The 25,902-nt window shown below is 40.2% G+C and overlaps 1 protein-coding gene across 1 annotated transcript in view; it reads right to left on the reverse strand.

Annotated features, from left to right (window-relative positions):
* Positions 1-25,902, reverse strand: part of HEPHL1 (hephaestin like 1) — an 82,264-nt gene that overhangs the window by 10,798 nt on the left and 45,564 nt on the right. The window contains exons 12-15 of the mRNA XM_030333633.1: positions 21,872-22,085; positions 16,484-16,623; positions 13,151-13,291; positions 8,861-8,967 (exon numbers count right to left, since the gene is read on the reverse strand). Coding sequence (XP_030189493.1) covers positions 8,861-8,967; positions 13,151-13,291; positions 16,484-16,623; positions 21,872-22,085 — 602 coding nt within the window. The remainder of the gene's footprint in view (positions 1-8,860; positions 8,968-13,150; positions 13,292-16,483; positions 16,624-21,871; positions 22,086-25,902) is intronic.

Below are 25,902 nucleotides of genomic sequence, written 5' to 3' on the forward strand. Positions count from 1 at the left end.
CACGGGTTGAGCACGTAAAAGCTGTTACAACATCTGTTACCTAACTCTAAGACTCCTGTGGTAGGATAAGTTGGTCATGCAATGGGTTAGATTGACACTAGGTCACTCACCAACTTAAGAAAATGTCTGTGCACAGAGGTACTTTGTAAAACACCACATAATCCCCAACCCAGTGGCACATCCCCCATAGGTATTAGTTTGGCTCCAAGAGACCCAAAAGCTTAGCTTAAAAAAAATGGGGTCCTCAAATTCCAAAGAGTTGAGCATGCCACCTTCTGGCACACCTGCTTATTTTATGTCTTAGAACTATTTCCCAGAAACTATAAATATTAACAAAATGGCAAAATCTAACTAAAGACAACCTAGAATTATAATGGCCATTATGGGGAACATTCCAATGAGACAAAATAATTTATTTAAGAAGTTCACTTAAAAACAAGGGTTTCCAAATCAAACAGAAAGGGATACTTATTTTATTTGGTGTGTAAAAGCTTCCAAAAGGCTTTAAGATTCCAAAATAGCTTCATTAAAATTTTCCTTGCAAGGGGCACCTGGGTGGCTCAATTGCTTAAGTGTCTGACTTCAGCTCAGATCATGATCTCATGGTTTGTGAGCTCAAGTCCTACACTGGGCTCTGTGCTGACAGCTCGGAGCCTGGAACCTGCTTTGGATTCTCTCTCTCTCTCTCTCTCTCTCTCTCTCAAAAATAAAGAAAACATTAAAAAAATTTTCCTTGCAAAAGGCCAATGAAAAAAACAAAGATGCAAAAGGTATCTAAAACAATACCTAGGCCTTCCTCATTATACCCTCCGAGGGGTCCATCACCAAAACACTGGCCCAGAAATTGAGGTCTATTAGTAAACAAGTTTTATGCCATGTTAACAAATTTGCTATGTGGAAGAATATATTGCTACAAATTATGAAATGTATTTTATTTTATTATTTTTTTAATATGAAATTTATTGTCAAATTGGTTTCTGGGTGTCGTATGAAATGTATTTTAAATTTGCCAAACCACAAAACACCAACGTAAAAGCTAACAATTATTTACTTTTTTATTTTCACTAGAAATTAAGGTGTTTAATGTTTAAAAATTCAATATACGTAAGCTACTAGAAACAATAAAGGCAACAACTCTGTTCACAAGGAAACTAGGCTGTGTGCTTTTGGTAAAAGAAGATATGAGAAATGGAGATGCATTTTTGTTGAGGGAAAGGAAACTAATTTTGTCCTAAAGCGAGGCTGGTTATTTCAAACTAAGGAAGAGAAAAAACAAAGGACAAAATTTGGATTTGAAAAAGGAAATTGTAGAAGGTTTGTAAAAGGGAATCTTGGGAAGGAAATTTTATGTGAGTCAAGCTGGCTAAGACTAATAAACTTGGTAAAAAAAATTTTAATATCAAAAGTATACTGATATATGGATAATGCTGGCCTTGTAGAATGCATTTGGAAGTTTTCCTTCCTCTTCTATTTTTGGAATAGTTTAAGAAAAATACATATTAAATCTTTAAATGTATCATTTAACTCACCTGCGAAGCCATCTGGTCCTGGACTTTTGTTAGTTGGGAGTTTTTTGATTACCAATTAAATTTCATTACTAGTAATTGGTCTGTTAAATTTTTCCATTTTTTCCTGATTCAGTTTTGAAAGATTTTATCTTTCTAGGAATTTATCCATTTCTTCTAGGTTGTCCAATTTGTTGGCATATAATTTTTTATGGTATTCTCCCTATAATCCTTTGTATTTCTGTGGTGTTAGGTGTTATTTCCCCTTTTTCATTTCGGATTTTATTTGAGTCCTCTCTCTTTTTTTTCTTCTGAATGTGTCTGGCTAAAGTTTTATCAATCTTGTTGATCTTTTCAAAGAACTAGCTCCAGGTTTCATTGATCTTTTCTATTGTTTTGTGTATGTGTGTGTGTGTGTGTGTGTGTGTGTGTGTGTGTGTTTATTTCACTTACTTCTGCTTTGATCTTTATTATTTTCTTTATTCTACTAGTGTTGGGCTTTGTTTGTTCTTCTTTTTCTAGCTCGTTTAGGTGTAAGGCTAGATTATTTCAGCTATTTCTTATTTCTTGAGGTATTGCTATAAACTTCCTGTTAAAAACTGGTATGGCTACATTTCAAAGATTTGTTTAACCTTATAGGGCTTCCCAGGTATGTAACTGTTTTCTTTTCTCTTGCTGCTTTTAAAATTCTCTCTCTATCATTACTTTTTGCCATTTTAATTATTATATGTCTTGGTGTGGACCTCCTTGGGTTAATCTTATCAGTGGCCCTCTGTGCTTCCTGGTTCAGGATGTCTGTTTCCTTTCCCAGATTAGGGAAGTTTTCAGCTATTATTTCTTCCAGTAAGTTTTCTCCTCCCCTTTTTCTTCTTTGGGATCCCTAAAATGTGAATGGTATTATGCTTGATGTTGTCGCTGAGGTCCCTTAACCTATCCTCATTTTTTATTATTCTTTCTATTTTATTTTTTTTTATTTTTCTGCTTGATTGCTTTCCATTACCCAGTCTTCCAGATCACTAATCCATTCTTCTGCATCTTGTAATCTGCTGTTGATTCTCTGTAGTGTATTTCTTTTTATTTAAGTTATTGAATTTTTCATGCCTGACCATGCCTGGTTCATTTTTGTATTTTCTATCTCTTTGTTGAAGTGTTCATTGAGTTCATCCACTCTTAAGCCCAGTATCTTTATGACCATTGGTTTGAATTCTTTATTAAGCATGTTGTTTATCTCCATTTCGTTCAGCTCTTTTGCTATGATTGTGTCTTATTCTTTCATTTGGGACCTATTCCTCTGTCCCTTCATGTTGTCTAACTCTCTGTGTTTCTATGTAATGGAGAGGTCAACCACATCTCCTGCTCTTGAAAATGGTGGCCTTTGTAAAAGATGTACTGTAATGCCCTGTAACACATTGTCCTCCCATCACCAGAACCATGTGATACAGGGATGTTTCGTATGTGAGTTGTGTGCTTCCTATTGTTGTGGCAGAGACATGTTTGCTTTCAGTGCAGTGAGCTGCAATGACCTGCTGTGGATGTACAGGGCAGGGTCTGGTCCCTAGGCTATCGAGGGGCCTGTCTGAGACTGCCATGGGCTTGCAGGTGGGCAAGGCCAATATGTCACCCTGATACCAAAACCACACAAAGACACTACCAAACCACACCAAAACAAAACAAAGTCCCAAAGCCACAGGCCAATATCTATGATGAACAAAGATACCAAAATCCTCAACAACATATTAGCAAACAGAATTCAACAGTACACTTAAAATCATTCCCCACAATCAAGCGGGATTTATTCCAGGGATACAAGGGTAATTCGATATTTGAAATCAATGTGATACATCATATTACAAGAGAAAGGATAAAAACCATACGATCATCTCAACAGATGGAGAAAAGCATTTGATAAGATACAACTTCATTTTTGATAAAAACTCTCAACAAAGCGATTTTACGTATCTCAACATAATAAAGGTGATATATGAAAAACCCACAGCTAACATTATCCCTAATAGTGAAAAATGGAGAGTTTTCACTTAAGATCAGGAACAAAACAAAAATATCCACTCTAACCACTTCTATTCAACATAGTACCAGATCCTAGCCATAGAAATAAGGTGAGTAATCTATATATAGGAAACCTTAAAGACTCCACCAAAGAACTATTAGAACTGATAAATGAATTCAGCAAAATTGCAGAATACGAAATTAACATACAGAAATCTGTTGCATTTCTACACTAATAATGAAGTAGCAGAAAGAGAAATTGAGAAAACAATTCCATCTGCAATTGCACCAAAAAGAGTAAAATACTTAAGAATAAACCTAACTAAGGAAGTTAAGATCTGTACTCTGAAAACTATAAAACATTGACAAAAGAAACTGAATATGACACAAACAAGGGGAAAGATATTCCATGTTCGTGGGTTGGAGGAACAAATATTGTTAAAATGTCCATATTACCCAAAGCAATCTACAGATTCAGTGCAATCACTATCAAAATACCAACAGCATTTTTTACAGAACTAGAATAAATAACACTAAAATTTGTATGTAACCATGAAAGACTGCAAACTGTCAAAGCAATGTTGAAAAAGAACAAAACAGTAGGTATCAACAATACCAGATTTCATGATATGCTACAAACCTGTAGTAATAAAAATAATATGGTAATGGCACACAAATAGACACAGAGATCAATAGAACAGAATAGAGATACTTGACATAAATCCGTGATTATATGGTCAGTTAATCTATATCAAAGGAGGCAAGAATATACAATGGGGAAAAGACAGTCTCTTCAATAACTGGTGCTGGGAAAACTGGACCGCCACATGCAAAGAATGAAACTGGGCCACTTTCTTACACCATACCCAAAAATTAACTGAAATGGATTCAAGACCTAAATGTGAGACTTGAAACCATAAAACCCCTAGAAGAAAACAGGGTAGGAATCTCTCTCTCTCTCTCTCTCTCTCTCCCTCTCAGTAGGAAACTCTTTGACATCAGTCTTAGCAAGTTTTTTCTAGATATGTCTCCTCAGGCAAGGGGAACAAAGGCAAAAAAATAAACAACTGAGATCACACCAAAATAAAAAGCTTTTACACAATGAATGAAACCAGTCACAAAATGGAAAGGCAACCCACTAAATGGGAGAAGATACTTGCAAATGATTTTTGAATAAGGGGTTATATTACAAATATATAAAGAACTTATACACTCCAACACCAAAAAAACAAGTAACCAAATTTAAAAATGGGCAGAGGATTTGAGTACACACTTTTCCAAAAATATATACAGATGGCCTACAGACACATAAAAAAAATGCTCAAAATCACTAGTCATCAGGGAAATGCAAATCAAAACCACAATGAGGGGCACCTGGGTGGCTCAGTCAATTGAGACTTCTGCTCAGGTCATGATCTCATGGTTCATGGGTTCAAGCCCCAGGTCGGGCTCTGTGCTGACAACTTGGAGCCTCCTGCCTGCTTTGGATTCTGTATCTCCCTCTCTCTGCCCCTCCCCCACTTGCACACTGTCTCTCTCTCTCTCTCTCTCTCTCTCAAAAATAAAATAAACATTAAAAAAAACACACAATGAGATAACACCTTACAATAGTCAGAATGGCTAGAATCAAAAAGATAAAAAAGATAGCAATGTTGGTGAGGATGTGGAGAAAAAGGAACCCTCTTGCACTGATGGTGGGAATGTAAATTTCCATAGCCTCTGTGGAAAACAGTAAGGAAGTCCCTCAAAAACTTAAATATAGACAAACCATATGATCTAGTAATTCCACATCTAGGCAATACCCAAGGAAAATACAAACAAATTCAAAAAGATATCTGCATCCTTATATTTATTGCAGTGTATTCACAATAGTTAAGATATGGAAGCAAATGAAGAGGAATACAACGGAATATGACTCAGCCTATAAAAAGAATTTGTGAGACTGTGCCATTTGTGACAACGTGGATGGCCCTAGAGGGTATTACGCTGAGTGCAATCAACAAAAGAAATTAAAATTCCATATGATTTCATTTATATGTAGAATCTAAAAAGCAAAAAAAAGTGAATAAAGAAATAAAGTGAATAAAGTGAACAAAGTGAATAAAGAACAAACAAAACCAAGTTAACTCCAAACCAAGTTAAACTAGTGGTTTCCAGAGAGGCGGTGGATGGGTGGATGGGTGACATAGGTAAAGGGAATTATGGGGGCGCCTGGGTGGCGCAGTCGGTTAAGCGTCCGACTTCAGCCAGGTCACGATCTCGCGGTCCGTGAGTTCGAGCCCCGCTTCAGGCTCTGGGCTGATGGCTCGGAGCCTGGAGCCTGTTTCAGATTCTGTGTCTCCCTCTCTCTCTGCCCCTCCCCCGTTCATGCTCTGTCTCTCTCTGTCCCAAAAATAAATAAAAAACGTTGAAAAAAAATTTTTTAAATAAAATAAAAGGGAATTATGAAGTACAAACTCCCAGTTCTAACATAAATAAGTCTAGGCGATGAAAAGTACAGCATAGGAAATATTGTCAATAATATTGTAGTAATATTATATGGTGACGGATAGTGACTGACATTTATTGTGGTGAGCATTGAGTAATATACAGAAGTGTTGAATCAGTATGTTGTATCCCTGAAACTAATAGTATGTTCATTATCCTTTTAAAAAACAGTACACTGGTATAAAGTTAGAATTTAGTTTCCTCTCTGTTAAAGTGATAAAATTTTCTTGGATTATTGATATACTCTTGATAAGAGATAATAAAAGGTGTGTGTATAGTTTTCTTTTTTTACCCAGATTACATAATCTGCCTAGAAAACAGAGATTCTATCTTATCAAAATAATTTTCTGTATTTCATGTTGCCTTTATCAAGTCTTCAATTCCTTGAAAGAGCTGAGTCTTCTCTACTAGAAGAGCTAAGATATTTTTAGAACTATTCAACCTTCTGTATTTGTGTATTTAACCCTCACTATTTAACCTTGTGAAATCTTTGTCACTATGGTTAAGTGGATAACTATTTATTGTTTCACAGAGACCTATGATCCTCTTTAACCAAGTGTTTTTAAATCTTTTGATATTTTTCAGAAACCTCCCAAAAATCAAATCCTAAATTAAGCCTTTTTGACCTTGAACCAACTTTGGGGATATTTTAAGAGGGTCCTGGGACATCTCAAAAGATTTGTTCTCCCCCCTTATTGAAAGAGAGATGTTAAAGTAATTAAGTGTATTTGATAGGTTAAATTACATGGGAAACATCGTGAAATAAGAAGTAATATTAAGCCTTTCTTATATTATATTCATATGGATATATATTATAAATGTTCTAGAAATTGATTAAATTCCTAGAAATTTGATATACCCTAGTATAATTTTATCAGTCATAATTCCATGTATTATTTTAAAATGTATATTACAGAAATAACCAAACTTCCTTATGAATTCCATTATAATGAACTCTCATCAGATCTTTAACCATGGAAAACTTTGAAGACTTTTATCATTCACAGTTATTATTTACTCTGATATTTTTGTAGGAGTGAGACTCATAGAAAAGGCCTTATCAAGTGCTCCTGACCATTGACACTTTTGTAAAACTAGACCTCAAATACACATCTCAAAGCTGAAAAAGGCTCCAACACCTGATATCTGTTCCTGTAGAAATGCTAGAGATTTCCAAATCAAATCGACTAGGAAAAGAAATAGCCTACATTGTGATAAACTGCTTCCATCCAAGATGCCACACCAAAGCTGCATGCTTTAACTAAACATGAAACCCTTCCTTCTTCTCTTTCCTTCCTATACTCTGGCATTGGCCTGGAAAGATAACACCATCATCTATATCTCTCAGGCCCTTGCTAAATGGCGGGGGGAGGGGAGACAGAAACCTTTCAGACTGCTAGATTTGTCCTCCAAATCCATGATGCTAAAGACCCTGTGATCCTCCCTCCAACCAATTTTTCTTCTATTCTCAATTGACACCCCCCCACCACCACCAGTTAGGAGTGCACTTACAAAGTCCAACTTTTATGGCCAGAATATCCAGTATCCCATTTTTACCTTTCTCCAGTTGTAACTGTACTTTGCTCAGTTAAACACAAATACCTATGCAAATCATAGTCCATTTTCACCCCTACATTCTTATGATTATGTAAATCAGATCTGCCCCAATCACAAAAAGATCTCACTAAAAGTATGCATCTTTGCAAGGCCAAAGTTGTACTTGATCATATGATAGCCTTTTATTATCTTTTAGCTGAACAATGAGGTGCCTTTGCTGTGGCCAACACCACTTGAACCTGGATAACATTTCTGGGAAGTTGAAACTCAGATACACGAAACCACTGAACAAGCCACTTGGCTTTAGGAAGTGACTCCTTCAACCTGGTCTTTCTTTGACTTATTTGGTTTTGATTGGTCTGGGCCTTGGAGACCATGGTTCCAAAGTGCACACCAGATATGGGGGATTATTCTGCTTACAATAATCACAGTCGTCTCCCTGGTGCACTGTATTCCTTCAAAAGCTTGAAATGCATTTTCATAGCTGCTAAACAAGCAAATGATCTCACTAAGACTAGAACGCAGAAAAAGAATGAAGAAAATGACCAATTTAAGAAATGTGAACCTAAAGTTGTGTCCTATAAATACCACAGAGATTCAACAAAAAGCATTATGACCTGTGAATACCACACAGAAGATGAACAAAAATTGTGGGAGCTTCAGAGCAGTAGCTGGGAGAGGTGCTAATGCCTTAAATTTTTATCACATCTCTCAATTAAGATGAGAGTCTGATCAAAACGGGGGAATTGTTAAAGAGAGAGGGAGAGAGAGAGAGAGACAACAGGTCCAAAATAGAGTCACTTGTGCTAAGCCCACATCACCAAACTAAGGCTTAATTCCTAGGTTAACTAAAGTTTCAGTCTCTCCCAGGAGCAGAATCTTAAACTAGTCAATCTGGAATTACCTGATTAGCAGTAGTGAGACCCCTGCTATCCCTCAAAGGAAGGTGACCTTGCCACAGACAATCTCCTTTTTGCCGGCAACTTCCTTGTTTTAGTTCCTTCTGCCTATAAAAGTCTCTCATTTTTGTACACTTCTTCAAACATCCTTTCTATCTGCTAGATGGGACGCTGCCCATGAATTGTTGAATAAAGCTAATTAGATCTTTAAAATTTATTCAGTTGAATTTTGTTTTCTTAATACTATTCAACTCAACCATAAACAATGTTCACAAATGTGCATGGCCATAGTTTGAGATCCCTGCTGTTGGCCATTACACATATACCCACCAGAGTTGTGATAACTTGAATAATTGGTTTAAAGTCATATTACTTTAAGCATTTTGGTTGCCCCCTTCATCTTACCTTCACAAAGTTTGCTGTTGAATAGTAAACCCACGGAATACAATTTGGGTCATTTGGTCCTGGACCAGACCTTTTAGGGACATTCCACCTGTAAGTTTTTATTTCTCCTGAAACAAATGAGAAGTAATAGAAAGAATTTACTAGTGTTACTTCTGTTCCAGATGTTTTACCTAAAGAAATAACAAACAGATCTTTATGTACTTTGGTTAATATTTATTACTGGGGAGAATTACTCATTCATTTAGAAATGCTCCAATTAAACTCACATCTCGAGTTTCTCTATTCTCAAAATGGCAGATTTTTCATTTCAGACTATAGCTTTCTTTCTAATTTGCCCTATATATTATCAACTGATGTTTATTCAAGGCATAAAGACTTATTTTATTTTTCATTGTTTTTTCTCCTCAAAGTCCATATCTCCCTCACAAGAGCTATGCTTGAGCACACTTGAGTTACTCAGCCTTGATTTCTGATTGAATCACCAGGGAGCTTTGTAAACTCTTAACTGCTGAGATCTCATTGCAAACCAATGAAATTAGAGTATCTGGGGCCTAGGACAAGGGCATCAGTATTTTTTAAAGAGTCTCAGGTGATTCTAATGTGCAGATAAGCAGGACCTATTTAGAACCAGAGAGAATCAGAGAGACTTAGTTCCAAGTCTCAACCCTATCACTTCCTATTTATCTAACCTTTGACAAGCTACTTGACTTCATTGACCTTTAGTCTCCTTATTGGTAAAGTGGGTTAGTCATCCGTTTTTCAGATTGTTGTGAAGGTTAAATAAAATTAAATACCTAGGTTAGTGTCTCACATTGAAGGCAGTTAATAAATGTTTATTTGTATGTATACTAATAACAAACGTATGCCAGGGACTACATCTATGCATCCCCTGTGGCTGACCCAGAGCCTTGCAGAGAAGTAATAAATAAACTCACATAAATTAGCAAGATAATCACATTGTAAACGTCTCAAATAAAAACGACATTTAAATCATTATCTCCTTTTGAACTATCTAGGTCCCATCCCCACCCCATCAGTACATACAACCTATAGCTGAATGTGAGCCACAAGGTTAAACAAAAATTATGCTTACATGAAACTGCTCCATATTTGCAAATACACCAGTAGGTTAGCAATATAATTTTAGGTCTGGTTTCCATTACCTTTCATAATAGCCCCCCTGCCTTGTTAATTGTAAGATAAACAGCTGATATTTAGCTTCCTAAATGCAAATGGCTAAGGGGTGGTGTTATTAAAGTTGGAATGATTCTAGCAGCACTCTCAACAATAGCCAAATTATGGAAAGAGCCTAAATGTCCATCAACTGATGAATGGATAAAGAAATTGTGGTTTATATACACAATGGAATACTACGTGGCAATGAGAAAAAATGAAATATGGCCTTTTGTAGCAACGTGGATGGAACTGGAGAGTGAGGCGCTAAGTGAAATAAGCCATACAGAGAAAGACAGATACCATATGGTTTCACTCTTATGTGGATCCTGAGAAACTTAACAGGAACCCATGGGGGAGGGGAAGGGAAAAAAAAAAAAAAAAGAGGTTAGAGTGGGAGAGAGCCAAAGCATAAGAGACTGTTAAAAACTGAGAACAAACTGAGGGTTGATGGGGGGTGGGAGGGAGGGGAGGGTGGGTGATGGGTATTGAGGAGGGCACGTTTTGGGATGAGCACTGGGTGTTGTATGGAAACCAATTTGTCAATAAATTTCATATATATAAAAAAAAAAAAAAAGAAAGTGGAAATCTTCCTTTTTCTAAAGTAAAGACCAAAAAGGATATCAAATAAATCCACTTTATTTATTAAAAAAAAAAAATAATAAAGTTGGAATGATTCATTGTTCACCCCAGTGGGGGGGTGCAGCTCTAAACAAAAAGAGGATGTTCTGTGCATGTTTGTTGAGTGGCATCTTTAAGAAGAAGGAGGAGAAATCTGAGAGGGGGCTGCTTACTTAAGGCACTAGTTTGCTTTCCTTATCTCAGGCATGCCTAGAATAACCATTCTTCTCCAATTTGCCTGGATTTTGTGCACCAAATTAGTTTCTTGCTCCTACCCCTAATCTCTGGACTCTCCCAAGACTTTCAGGCTTGTCAGAGACCCTTACAGAATCAGAGAGGGATCCCTTATAGAGATTCTCCCCTCAGAGTTTCAGTGAGAAAAATGCTTCTCTGCCATGTTCTAATCATTCTTCTCTCTAACCCCATAACCCCATCAAGGATGCTTAGAAGTCTAGTCAGCACAGAAGAGCTATGTCCCTTACTAGTCCTCACCATTAGGGCACAGCAGCCTGTGAGGGCTCACTCAGCAGGCCCAACAGCCCTATCAGACTGCCTACCCATGCCTGATTGGCACTTTTCTTCCTCCCTCCTGAGTTGCTTTTAACCATCAAAAATGAGTAATTTTAACTGCTTTTTTGACCCATTTAAAACCATTTCCCTCAGGGGTGCTTGGGTGGCTCAGTTGGCATTTGACTTTAGCTCAGGTCATGATCTCACAGTTCTTGGGTTCGAGCGCCACATCGGGCTCTGTGCTGAAAGCTCAGGGACTGCTTGGGATAATCGCTGTCTCCTCTCTCTCTGCCCTTCCCCCACTCGCACTTTCTCTCTCTCTCAAACTAAATAAACTTAACATAAATAAATAAATAAATAAATAAATAAAACAATTGCCCTCTTCATAAAAGCAAGACATCCATTCCAGAAAATGAAGAAAGTACAAACACTGTGAAGAAATAGAAAAGAGTATCACCCTAACTATTACTTAAAATACTACCCAAAATGTACAACCATTATTAACATTTTGGCTTATTTCCTTTTTAACCTTTTTTCCATACTTGTAGTTTGCTTAATATGATACCACAGGTTTTTCTCATGTCATTAAAACCTTCACATCCATTTAATGGCTGTGTAATAGTTCACTGTAAGGGGATTCCAAAATTTAAGTATCTCCCTATAGATAGACATTTAGAACATTCATGAGAGACTTCCTAAAGCAGTAAAACACAGGCTCCTGAATTGGGGAGTAGGGTGGGGTGCGGAGAGGCAGGAGAGTTTGGGATTGTGTCCAGTGAAGATTTCCTCCCCCCAACCCATCCATGTAAGAGTATCTTGCTAACGTCTTCTGGTGATGCATTAAGAGTGTTTTCTTTTCTTCCTTCTATGCATCTTTAATTTTTTCCAAGGCTTATATGACTTTTATTGTAATTACTATAGTATTTTGTATTATTCATATATATACATAAGTAAAGTGGCATATAATTCCCCTGTAATTACACCTATGATTGCTCTCAATTTCATAACTGAAGGTCACAGAGGCTCTTAACATTTACTACAACCACATTCCAACTGTGTAAATGTATGGTTCTTTTAATTATGAGATCTTCTCTCCCTTCAATGCATATTTTAAAACTCAACTGGAGTTCTACCTATTTTATAAGGCTTTCTCTAATTACTCCTTTCTTTATTTTCTCTGAATCAATCGATCGATCTTCATGGATTTTCCTTCTCTGAAATTTTTATAAACACTCCCAGATACATTCTTGAAATTCTCCACCAGTTAGAATTTCATTATGTATAGTCTGCATTACTACTGAAATAATTCGTCTTGCTTGTCTTGTTTTTCTTCCAAACTCATTTTAAGCATCGCAAAAGAAATATATGGTTAAGAGCATAGGTTCTGAAATCCAACAGATTGAGGTCCTGCCATTACTAATATATGACCTGGTCAAGCTCACCCCTCTGTGTTTTAGTCATCTGTTAAGTGGACGTGACAATAGCATATTTCCTCAGTTATAGAATGAGCATTTTTCACATTTTCACATAACTGAAATCAAGATGCATCTTCAAATCAGTGGCACGTTAAAGTTTAATTGGCAGTGTGTTTTTTCTTTTTTTTAGTAACAGATAAAATAATGATGGATGTTACAACCAATGGTATCAGAGTCCATGACATATGTTAGTGTCTACCTTGCTAGAAAATGAGATTATTAGTTTTTTTAAAAAATAAAAATATGTAAGGCACAGCACCTGGCCAAAGATGAACATTCAATACGTGTTAGCTATTACTATGTCTTACCACACTGTTAGGTCCCAAATAGAGCCCTAGAAACACCATAACCACTTGGTCATTAGATGAATGATGATCTCATATTGGGAGTGACTAGGTGATGGCTGGAACATATTGACACTAACATGAAATTTCCAAGACCCTTCAAAGATCAGAAGAGAGTTGAGTCCAGTGTCCTTATCAGCATGGAGCAGATGTGTGGTGTAACTTACCTGGCTTTGTGATGGGCACTTGGAGTTGCTTCCCACTATCCAGGTCTTCAATACCATGGGCTGAGATGGAGTAGGGCCGCTTAGCTTTGTTCTTAAATATGACCAGGATGGAGTCACCCACCTCGGCGTGAACCATCGGGCCTAAAGGCAAAACACAGGCCTGTGTGCATTATCGTTGTTCTTTTCAACACTGATGTAATATAAATGTAGATGGTATTTGGCAAAATAAAACAAAGGTTACCTTCTTCATTAGTGCACTTCCTTTGGAGGGCAATATACGTAACATTAAATACTCAAGTAGTATTTGGCAATTGGACCAACCTGGGTTCAAATCCTGCTTCCTTCACTTATTAGAGAGGTCTTGGGAAAGTCAAGTAACCTGCCTGACTCTCAATTTCCTCACCTACGAAATGGGTTTAATAACACCTATCATAAGGATTAAATAAGATAATGTATGTAAAGCGCTTATCTCAGTGCACTGAAACACAGTAAGTACTCAATAAATAAATGCTGCCAATTTTACTACTGCTGAGACATAATCTCCAGGAGAAGCCATATCCACGTGATATGGTGGCTTTCCAGTTGTATGTAACCTTTGGTAAGTCTGAAATCGCTCATTTTCTGGTAAATGGATATATTAATAACCATCACCACCATGAGGATCCAAAGAAATATTGTGTATAAAAGGGATTTGAAAGACAAGAGCAAAACTAAAACATCCACGTGCTGATTTATGATCAATACAGTGATTTCATTAATGCACGTCCAGTGCCGTGTCCCAGCGTTTGGATACCTTGAGGAGATGCGTGCTCCTCAGCACTCGTGCACACACATTTCTGTGAGAAGCAACCCTCCTGTGTGCCACTGGGAATCGGCCCACACCCTGCTGGACCAGCATGACCGTGGGATAGCCCTCGCCCATGCCGGGTGCCCCTCACCTCTCCGTGCCTCAACAGTGGCACAAATGCAGCTTGCTCAGTGCAGGCGCCCCCCTGACAGAGCACCAGACACACCGGGGTCATGTGACACTGCTTCGAGAAGGATGGAACAGACTCCCATTTGGGAGTCACCTTAGACCTGGTCCTATGGTCCTGAGGGATTTATTTGCATTCTTGGGTGCCCATGGCAGTCCACATCATAGAAAGACACATTCATGGTAGGGAGTCTGAATATACCCATCCAGTCTTTACTGATGGTCACAATTGCTTTTCTGAGAAAGGCCACTGAAGTGTTAAATCAGCCTAAAATTTGTTGGACTGGGGTGCCTGGACGACTCAGTCAGTTAAGCCTCCAACTTCCACTCAGCTCATAATCTCGTGGTCTGTGGGTTCAAGCCGCACCTTGGGCTCTGCTGACAGCTCGGAGCCTGGAGCCTGTTTCAGATTCTGTGTCTCCCTCTCTCTCTGCCCCTCCCCCATTCATGCACTCTCCCTCGCTCTCTCTCTCTCTCAAAAATAAATAAACATTAAAAAAAATTTAAATCAAATTTGTTGGGCTATTATGATCTTTGGAGGGAAATACTGAGTATGAATCAGGAAGTGTATGAAAAAATGCTCTTTTATTTTTATGATAGAGCTAGAAAAGAATGCATGTTTTTAAACAGCATACTTGGGCATAGTTACAGATAGGTGCACGTGCATGCATGTACTAAAATCCTTATTTGTGACTCATTGCCACTTCAATTGCACCTGCTTTGCTGTACTGGTAAGGGTGAATGTCTTCTGATTTGGGGCCTGATAGGTCCCAGGGAGTGGTAAGGAGCAAAGGTGTGCCTGTTGCCTGCCCTGTGCCCTTTGGAACTTCAGGAGCACAGGCCTGTCCCTGAAAAATGCAGAAAATGAGTGGATGGGCCTTGTGCTCTCCTGAGGGGAAGTACAACTGGGCTTACCTCTGACGGAGTCCCTCCTTTGTGTCATTTTACTGAGTAGACCCAAACCGGGGCTTTTTGAGGGGCAAACCACCCCACCCTTGGCAGGACCAGCACCTTTTTTTCTGGAGTTCATATGACAAGCACAGCTCAAAAGAAGGAATGTTCCCACTGGGTTGATTCTTTTAGTGTGATAAGCTTGCATGTCAATGCAGGGAGGGTGCAGGGAAGGTGGATGGGGCATCTAATAATTTATCAAGCTAGCTGTCCTGGTGCCTTTTCTAATACTAAGAAGCACTGTGTAAACTCATATTATTTATACAAGTCACCTTGTGCATTTAAATATGGGAACAGAGGGGCGCTTGGGTGGCTCAGTTGGTTAAGCATCCAACTTCAGCTCAGGTGGTGATCTCGAGGTGCCCTGTGTCGGGCCCTGTGCTGACAGCTCGGAGCCTGGAGCCTGCTTCGGATTCTGTGTCTCCCTCTCTTTCTGCCCCTCCCCCACTTGTGCTCTGTCTCTCTCTCTCTCTCTCTCTCTCTCTCTTGAAAATAAACATTAAAAAATTTTTTAAATAAAAAAATAAAAATGAGAACAGAAAAAAAAAAAAGGAACGGATTTCAGAAAGTCATCTAGATTAGCCTTCTGCCTAAAGATCTCATATTCATGATGGGGTCAGGTTTGGTGACTCCCAGGTGGAAGTGGGGAAGGAAAGCAGGAAGGAAGAGCTTATCTGATCCCCAGGTCAGGCAGCCCAGGGCATCAGACAGGCACAGTAGGTTCTGAGATGGCCACATTCAGGGCCTCCTAAGCTTAAACCAGGCCTTCTGCCCTTAGCACTCCTCTTATGCAAGGAGTTTCTCATTGGCTTGAATTATTTTCTTAATGTTTATTTATTTATTTTGAGAAAGAGAGAGGGAGAGAGAGAATCCCAAGTAGGCTCCGTGCTGTCAGCACAGAGCCTGATGCAGGGTTTGATCCCACAAACCATGAGATCATGACCTGAGCTGAGATCAAGAGTCAGACATTCAAATGACTGAGCCACCCAGGCGCCCTTTGCTGGAGTTGTTTTTATGGTGTGTTCGTATGGCCCTGTGCATAGATGATCCAGGCCCTTGAAGAAGCTATGCAAATACTCTGCTTGCTCATCTGAGGCATCACATTATTCCAATTAAAATGTCCTGGCTCAGCAGAGGGATGGGAAAGGGATTTCAGGGCAACAGATGCTGGTTAGACTGTTGACGATAAGGACTCGTGTTTGTGTGTTATCTGGTTTTCTCTCCTTTGAATGAGCTGAGTACAGAGCATGCTCCCTGACAATGGGAGGGCAGGAAGATGTCACACTTGGGTGAATGCACTCAGGCCACTCTGTCCCTGCTGTCCCTTCTCAGGTCTAAGTGTGACAGTGTATGTGTACATGTTCACGTGCCTTGGGGCTGGCAGCGTATGGCTGCGATCTGTGTCATACCCAGCAGTTCCAAATGCTTCTCTCGTGGCGGCCGGGCCTTGATCTCCACAAATTCCCCATCGGTGTATTCTCTGTAAACCACTTTCTTGTACTGAGAGCCAATCCAGTTTTCAGTGTGGTTCATAAATATATCTCCATGTCTATAAATCAGAAGCAGCAGAAATTAAAGTTGTCAGAAGGTAGAAAAACCTTGGGTGCTCCTGAGTGATTCAGGGGTACTCGGGAGCAGTTTCCCATACCTGGCTGCCATCAGAATCTCCCAGTGGAGCTCAACTTTTGCACCAGACTCTCTGGGAGTGGAGCCAGGAATCTGCATTTGAAAGCACCGCAGGGGGTTCTGACTGGGGCAGGCCAACACTGGCCAGGTCTTACTTCTTTGGAATGATTGTTCCAAAGCTTTGCTGGGTGCTGAATGTGGCCAGCCTTAGCTGGAGACTCCTAAGGGCCCCTTGAGGTGGTACTCCTCTTCCTGGGACTAACTAAGCTCACACACATGCATGTGCATGCACACATGCACATGCTCACACTCTGCTACCCTGAATTCCTTCAGATTCCATTTATATCATTCCATACCTTGTTCTACTTTTCCACCTTAAAGATCTCAAGAAAGACTCTAGGTTGTATATTGTGCACATACTCATATACAAATATAGGCATAGTTGATTCTTGGTATTCACAGGAGTCATGTTCTAGAAAGCCACCTTGAATACTGAAATAATGAACACTAAACCATTGTCCCTAGGGGAAACATAAGATTACGTTTTACAGGTGTTCAGAACGAATTGCCCCAAGAGGTGCGACTTTGGCATGTGGATTATGTTGAGTTGAAAGCAATCAAGACCCAAAAGATGCAGGAAAAAGCTCTGACTTTCCCTCTAACTGTTCAGAAGAATTTAGGTAGAGGACCCACTCCCGGAAGGGGCTATTACAGAAGGTAACTATCTCATAATATGAACTAGGGGTGGGAGACAGAGAGGAATTTAGCAAAGTCTGTTAAAATTCTTCTCTCTGTCCCATTGTTTCTGAGTGGCCCAATCAACATTTGTTTACCTAACATGTACTCTTTTTCATCTTCCTATGAATTGCTTTCCTTCTCTTTGAAGTCCCAGACCCCTACTTCCTTCTCCTTCCTTCAGAATGACATATATATCTCCTTTGGCCTCACTGTCTTTGGAATCTCTCATGTCTATGTGGATTCTCCCTATGTAAGTAAATTTGATTTTCTCCTGTTCATCTGTCTCATGTCAATTTAATTTTTAGGCCAGCCAGAAGAATTTGAACGGTAGAGGAAAATCCACCTCGCCGGCAAAAAAGTTTCTTCAGACCTCTGGTCCCAATACTCTCATCGACAGATTGATAAATACCCTTGTTCTATGTGTGCTTCTGTTTCAAGACATCTTATTTAATGCATACTGCTGATTCATTAACTTTGAACTCATGGCCACTAGCACTATAAGTCACACCTGAAGGCAGCTTATCTAACACATGTATTTCCTCTGTAAGACACATCGCAGCCTTCTTGCACTTACCCTGGGGGCCATTTTAAACAGCTAAGTCACCAATGAAAAGCACACACACACACACACACACACACACACACAGGCACTAAATAGACCACAAAGAGGATGCTTGTTTACAGTGTGAAAGCTGAAACAAGACAGTGAAGACAGAGGGATGTTTTGTTTGTTTGACCTCAGCTGGAAATGTGCGCATTGGGAGACACAAACTCTTTGCTGCTTTATGCATACCTATGAAGGACCACAACAGCACCACAAAAATTGGTTTGGGTGTTACAAATAAATTTCAGTGACTAGGCAAACTTACAAATATGGAATCTGCAAACAATGAGGATCAACCATATATTTAATCCATCGCCAAGATACATCATCACAAAAAGACAGAAAAAAAATCTATCAGTTTTAGCTACAAAATAGAGTATGTCTCCCATCCTTCCATTTCCCTCTATTAAACTACCTTCACTCCAACCTAAGCCCGCTAGGTCACTTACCCGTATTAACTGGACTTGTTCTTAATCACTCTCCCTGCCACCCACGCTTCCCCCTTCCCTCCATCCTCTACTCTACACGCAGAGTGACCCTAACCTATAAATTCCACCAAGTGAGTCCTTGTGGAAAACGTGATGATGGCTTCCCACTGCCAAATTCCTCAAATTAGCTCTCACACCCCTTTGCTGTCTGCCTCTGCCAACCTCTCAGGCCTCGTTTCTCGTCACTGGCACCCATGCACTCTACGCTCTGGTCATCCTAAACATTCTCTCTTGAGCTCCACATGCCCTCCCCACCTCTGGGCCTTCCACGGGTTATTCCCTGTGCCAAGAACACTCTTGCCACCTCTTTGACTGGCCTGTTCCTCAAGTCCCAGGACAAAGACTACTCCCTCCTTGGCCACCTCTCTCCCTCTCTCCCCCAGGTGGGGCCGTGTGCACCTGCCGTGAGCTCCCCCTGTGCCCTGCACTTCTCCTCTCACAGTGATTGCCTCACTCAGGATGCTTGTTCTAATGTCTGCCCCGCGAACCATGAAGTCTGTATGGGGAAGGACCTGGCCTGCCCTTATCAGCACTGTTTCACTCGTACTTTGTACAATGCCTAGCACACAGCAGGTACTTAACAAAGGCACCTATATCTTTGACCTAGACCATATGCTTTCCGAGGCAAGAGAATTTTTCTCCTACTTTTATTTTCCAGAAGTCCTAATAACATACGTGGTAGTGACAGAAATGCCTCTGGAGCCATAGTTTTACTGTTTCTCGGCTTTCCTCTTCTGCGGAGTGGGATGATAATAAGGCATTCGTCTCCCAGATTGCTGTGAGGATTATATGGGTTAGGATCTGTAAAGCGCCATGCCAGACACATACTGAGCACCGGGGAAGCACATGCTCTATCACCATCTTGCTGGGAAGTCATGTGACATGCTGGGCCAAAGCTGAGCAAATGGGTCAAGTATACCCTAAGGGTCTTTATCAGATAGGGTTTGTAAAAACCCTAGCAAATGCCTGGCACATGGCGGGTGCTCAAGAAATGGCAGTCACTATCTCAAGTCCCAGGGTGGTTAAATTAAATGCGTATCAGTCCACAAGCTCACGAGTACTGGGAATACAAGGTTTTTTCTCTATAACAACTTAATCTCTGTTTTCGAATTCTCTCCCACTGCACAAACCCTGGCATTGTGCTGACGGTCGCATTGGTTGCTTTTCTGGGATCCCGAGGGCTTCTCAGTGCGTTCTTAGGAAGCTCTGGGAAAGATACCTGGGGCAGAGGGTCTGGGCTAACCCGGACAATAAACATCTCGGGGATAACCCATACTGAGAGGTGGTTTGAAAGCTGGGTGTCTCCATGCCATGGCTTTGGCTCAAAGAGCAGAGGCATAACAGCTGGGGGGCAGAAAGGACATTTGTCCCTGGGCTTCGATCCGCAGGGGTGCCGCACATGTGCCACGACAGGAACCGGTCATTTCAATGTCTACGGAATTTTTATCTACAGATCTGTTGTACTTTGAATATGTGAACATGCTCTCAATCGGCTTTGTTTTTAGTGATTTATGGGCAATATCCAGAGTGGCAGGGCAGGGTACAGACACACCCGACACGCTTTATCTCTCTACGTCACCTGGAGACAATCCTGGAAGACTGAGACTAGAGCTTCCTGCCAGCCCAGAGAGATGGGGTCTGAAGACACAAATTACACGGGGTCTCAAGAAAGTCATGGAAGGGGCGCCTGGGTGGCGCAGTCGGTTAAGCGTCCGACTTCAGCCAGGTCGTGATCTCGCGGTCCGTGGGTTTGAGCCCCGCGTCAGGCTCTGGGCTGATGGCTCAGAGCCTGGAGCCTGTTTCCGATTCTGTGTCTCCCTCTCTCTCTGCCCCTCCCCCGTTCATGCTCTGTCTCTCTCTGTCTCAAAAATAAATAAATGTTGAAAAAAAATTTAAAAAAAAAATAAAAAAAAGAAAGTCATGGAAGACGAAGAGTATAAGGGCTAAGAATATACATGCAATATACATACAACAGAGTTATCATACAACTATTTCTTCAGTGATAGCAGCCTTTTAGTAAAAATAATCACTTTAGAAAAGGCTGAATTACGATTCATTTCATTTTCCAGTGCACCAGTATTAGTCTTTAGCTTGTATTGGCGGCACTGGCTTTGCAGGAGAGGAGTGTCTGGTTTAATAAGTGGGTTGGTGAGTCATGGAATACATTTTAAACCGCCCTGTCCCTGAGGCAAATCTTTTTTAAGTGGAAGAGGCATTTTGTTTCTTCATTTATCCATGAGGTGATGCTGTTATACTCTCTTTTCCGGGTGTCTAAACCCTCAAAACAGGCCAACAAGTAAGACGAGAAAAAAGACATGTTAAGATTAGGAACATTTGGGCATAGAGGAGTCCGTGTGTGACACGACTAAAGAGAATTAGTATGGGGGAGGGGGTCTGATAATAAACAACAAAGAGGAACAAAGACATGGAAATTAACATGCTTGGCGGTGAGAACACAGATTTGTCTTTGTTCGATTCCAGTGTCAATGACTAGGGGTTAGTCTTACCTCTGTGCCCTGAGTCTCCTGGTCTGTATATGGGGACAGGGAATAAATAACCTAAGCAGCAAGTTGTTTAGTGGAGGGTATGAACTTTGGGGTGGAGTCTGCAGGTCAGTGCCCAGCAGATGACTCTACACCTTGCAAGACTCTATCCCAGCACATCCCAGTGGGAAGTGAAGGATACTTAGGGTGGGTGGGGGGCCAGGGCTCACAGCCTTGCGGACTCTTTGGTGTTCAGCTTCGGCAGACAGTGCTCTCACGGGAGGGTCAGTCTTGGGGACCTTCTGGGTACAGGGCCTAGTAGAGAGACCAGCTCCTCCCTCCCCCAGTTCCAGGATCTCTGCCAAGGCAATGCCTCCGACCCACTCCCCATCCAGATGGATGCTCTTTCCCCACGCTCCTCAATCTAGAGCAGCCCATCTGCTCACCCCACTGCGCACCCGCCTCTGCCTCCCTCCCTCCCTCCCATTTCGTCTTCACAGTCCCACGTCACTGGGATCTGCCTCTTTCCCTAAGGCCTTCTTTCACGCTAGGCGCTCTCTCAAAGGCACATGCATTCTTGGGACAGCCACGCTTGCAACCGGCACCGGCACCGCACCGTGGGTGGGGATGCGCGGAGCCTGCGGGGGTGGGGATGTGGGTGCAAATGACTTCCTTCAGACTCCCCTCCCGGGATGAGGCCCTGGCAGCTTCCCTCCTCTTTTGTGCCCCTAGTAAAAGCCGCTGTCTGCCAAAATAGTGCAGACAGAAGCAGGGCGTGTTCAGGTTTTCACATTTGCTAAACGTCTACAGAGTGTGTGCAATCCCACCCAAGAGACTTGACGGCTTCGCCCGTGGTACCTTTCCCCTCCTGCGTCCAAGTGCTGCTTTTCGAACTCCCAGTTTTTGTTAGGGGCATAATCCCATTCTACCTCTTCAGCGGCGATGTAAAAGGTTCTTATCATCCCGTACGGCTGCTCAGAAGGGTCCTTGTTGCCACAGCTGTTGACCTCATATATCTGATTCATGCCTCTCACGAAGTGGTGCAAGGTGGAGCAAAACACCCTGAAAATACCTGAAACAGAAATCGCTTGGCGTTGTGTGTGGCGTTGTGTGCGGCGCTCCATGCTTTCGATTTCGGTTCGCTCACAAGCTACAGCATTTTATTCCCAAATAAATAAATGGTAAGGTGGATTCTTAAAATATCAATTTTATATGGTATTTTAAAGCCAGACTCCAAGGGGGAATAAAGTACGTTGAATATATTTACTTACCAGGGGAAAGATACCATCTGAAATTCATTGGTAATGGAAAATTAAAACTTGCAAAGTTGCTACGAGAAATGATTTCTCTGGGTCTTCCCTATTGTATACACCTGTTAGAAGATAGTTGCCCCTGGAAAATCACTGATGGGTACGATTATCTTAGCCTGGTCCAGTTTAAAATGAACTAATAACCTGTATCATTAATATTCTAAACAAAGTTCAAATAGGGGCACATTTCTGAAATCATGTATTATGCCCTAAAATATTTCATAAACTATATACAGTGCAATATACAGGTAAGGTACTATTATTAAAGCCAGGTGTATTATTACTTCCTTAGGCCTTTGAGCAAGGGAGGTTCTCATTACATTATGCCAGACGAAAAGAAAAAAAAAATCAGCCAGATTGCTCTACAGAATGCCAACAAGCATGTCTGAGAATTATGTAACTTTATAAACTGAATTTTCTAGATTGGCATCAGGAAGATACATCTTAATTGAACTCACCATAAAATTATATGAGACAAAAATATTGGAAGATATTAACTCTCAGTGGAATTGCTGCATCAATAAACCTTCCCTTCCTTTGGTAGACACTGTTCTTAGAGGCGAGTGATCAGGGATTAGTTTCATTAATTACCCCTTGAGGATGAGCAAAACCCATTGGTTCAGTGGGTACTCAAGCCCCCCAGCACTGACGAGGACCTCATGAGGAAGGGTCTTTGGGAAACCACACAGAAGATGCTCTGAAGGTAGACATGGGAAGAGCTCCCTCTGCACGTGTTGCTTGGCAGGCAGCCTGCTATTCATGTGTTCATTATGTTCTTCACTAGCCGAGGAATTATCTTCTCTAAGAACAAAGAGGAATTCAAGGCCTTGGTTGTGACGATGGTTTCACAGATGTATATATACTTACCTCCCGCCCCATTAATCTGTTTTTTTATGCATAAATATATGTTTCTTTTATTTTTTATCATTTTACTTATTTTTCATCCCCTCTCGTAACCATCAGTTTGCTCTCTGTAGTTAAGAATCTGTTTCTTGGTTTGTCCCTCTCTCTCTCTCTCTCTCTCTCTTTTCCTTTTCTTTATTTCCTTTGCTCATTTGTTTTCTTTTTTTATTATTATTATTTTTTACATTTATTCATTTTTGAGAGATAGCGAGAGACAGAGCACAAGCGGGGGAGGGGCAGAGAGAGAGGGAGACACAGAATCCAAAGCAGGTTCCAGGCTCTGAGCTGTCAGCACAGAGCCTGACACGGGGCTCGAACTCACAATCCGTGAGATCGTGACCTGAGCCGAAGTCAGACGTTTAACCGAACCACCCAGGAACCCCTTTATTTGTTCTGTTTTTTAAGTTCCACATATGAGTGAAATCAGATGGTATTTGTCTTTCTCTGACTTATTTCTCTTAGCCTTATATTGTCTAGTTCCATCCTTGTTGTTACAGATGATAAGATTTCATTCTTTTTATGGCTGACTAATATTCCATTGTACATATATACCACATCTTCTTTATATATTCATCTTTTCATAAACACCTGGGCTGCTTCCATAGTTTGGCTGTTGTAAATAATGCTGCAATAAACATCAGGGTGCATGTATCCCGTTGAATTGTGTGTTTTGGGGGGCGGGGGCGGTAAACACCCAGTAGTGCAATTCCTGGATCATAGAGCAGTTCTAGCTTTAATTTTTTGAGGAACCTCCAGACTGTCTTCCACAGTGTCTACACCAGTTTGCATCCCACCATCAGTGCACAAGAGTTCCTTTTTCTCCATACATTCACCAACACTTATTGTTTCTTATGTTTTTGATTTTAGCCATTCTGACAGGTGTGAAGTGACATCTCATGGTGGTTTTTTAATTTGCAAACTGTAAAGACTCCCCTCCAAAAACTACTAGAACTGATAAATGAATTCAGTAAAGTCACAGGATACAAAATCAATGTGAAGAAATCTGTTGCATTTCTACACACTGATATTGAAGCAGCAGAAAGGGAAATGAAGAAAACAATCCCATTTACGATTGCACCCAAAACAGTAACTATCTAGAACTAAACTTAACTAACAAGGTGAAAGACATGTACTTGAAAACTATAAAACAGTGATGAAAGAAATTCAAGATGACGCAAAGAGATGAAAAGACATTCCATGCTCATGGGTTGGAAGAACAAATATTGTTAAAATGTCTGTACTACCCAAAGCAATCTACACATTTAATGTAATCTCCATCAAAATACCAATAGCATTTTTCACAAAACAAGAACAAACGATCCTAAAATTTGTATGAAACCGCAAAAGACCTCAAAAAGCCAAAGCAATCATGGAAAAGAAAAAACTGGAGGGATCTCAATTCCAGATTTCAAGTTGTATTACAAACCAGTAGTAATTACAACAGTATGGTACTGGCATAAAAATAGACACATAGATCATGGAATTGAATGAAAACCCCAGAAATAAACCCACAATTATATTAATTGTATCAATTATATCAATTACCCTCAACAATTAATCATGTCAATTAATCCTCAACAAAGGAGGAATTAATATACAATGGGAAAAAGTCTCTTCAACAAATGGTGTTGGGAAAACTGGTACAGCTACATGCAAAAGAATGAAACTGGGCCACTGTCTTCCACCATACACAAAAATAAATTCAAAATGGATTAAAGGCTTAAATGTGAAACCTGAACCCATTAAAATTCTTGGAGAGAGAGCACAGGCAGTAATCTTTCTGACATCGGCCATAGCAACATTTTTCTAGATATGTCTCCTGAGGGAAGGGAAATAAAAGCAAAAATAAACTATTGGGACTACATTACAATAAAAAGTTTCTGCACAGTGAAAGACGCAATCAACAAAACTAAAAGGCAACCTATTGAATGAGAGAAATATTTGCAAATGACATATCCAATAAAGGGTTAGTATCCAGAAAATATAATGAACTGATACAACTCAATACTCAAAAAACAAATGATCCAATTAAAAAATGTCCATGAATAGACATTTCTCCAAAGAAGACATATAGATGGCCAACAGACACATGACAAGACGCCTAACGAACTCATTGATTTGTATGTATTAAATATCAACAACTTTTTATCTATCAGTCATATCTCAATAATGTGGTTTTTAGAAAAAAGAACAAAGACAAAAAAATGTGAGTCGAAGCCTAGGGTCTACTCATATTTTGGCCAAATGACCAAGCTGTTAAGCAGTCACAGATTTATACTCACCACAAAACATAAACTGGAAAACATTGTCATAAGCAATTTGGAAGCTCGTAGGGCACATGTGTAATACCCAAAGCATTAGAATAATTAACCAAGTCTCTAAAATTATTGCAGCCAACTGCAGCTTTGAATGCCAGTTTCTATTTCTGTGGATTAAATCTGGCTGTTTCCCTCCTCTCCCATCTTCAGTGTCGAAGAGCATATTTAAAAAACAAAAACAAAAATCGTTGTGCTCAAGGCATTCCTTGGTTTGGGTGATTCATAACTGATCAATTATACTAATGTAGAAAGGTAGAATACTCAAAGTCTATAATGCACGGGTTATGGAACTCCTAATTTCAGGCAGTACTTGGGCAAAAGTTTTGAAGCACAAGCCCTAAGTGTTTAACCAATGACA

The sequence above is a fragment of the Lynx canadensis genome, chromosome D1 (genome assembly GCF_007474595.2).
Source record: "Lynx canadensis isolate LIC74 chromosome D1, mLynCan4.pri.v2, whole genome shotgun sequence".
In the NCBI taxonomy this organism is placed as follows: domain Eukaryota; kingdom Metazoa; phylum Chordata; class Mammalia; order Carnivora; family Felidae; genus Lynx; species Lynx canadensis.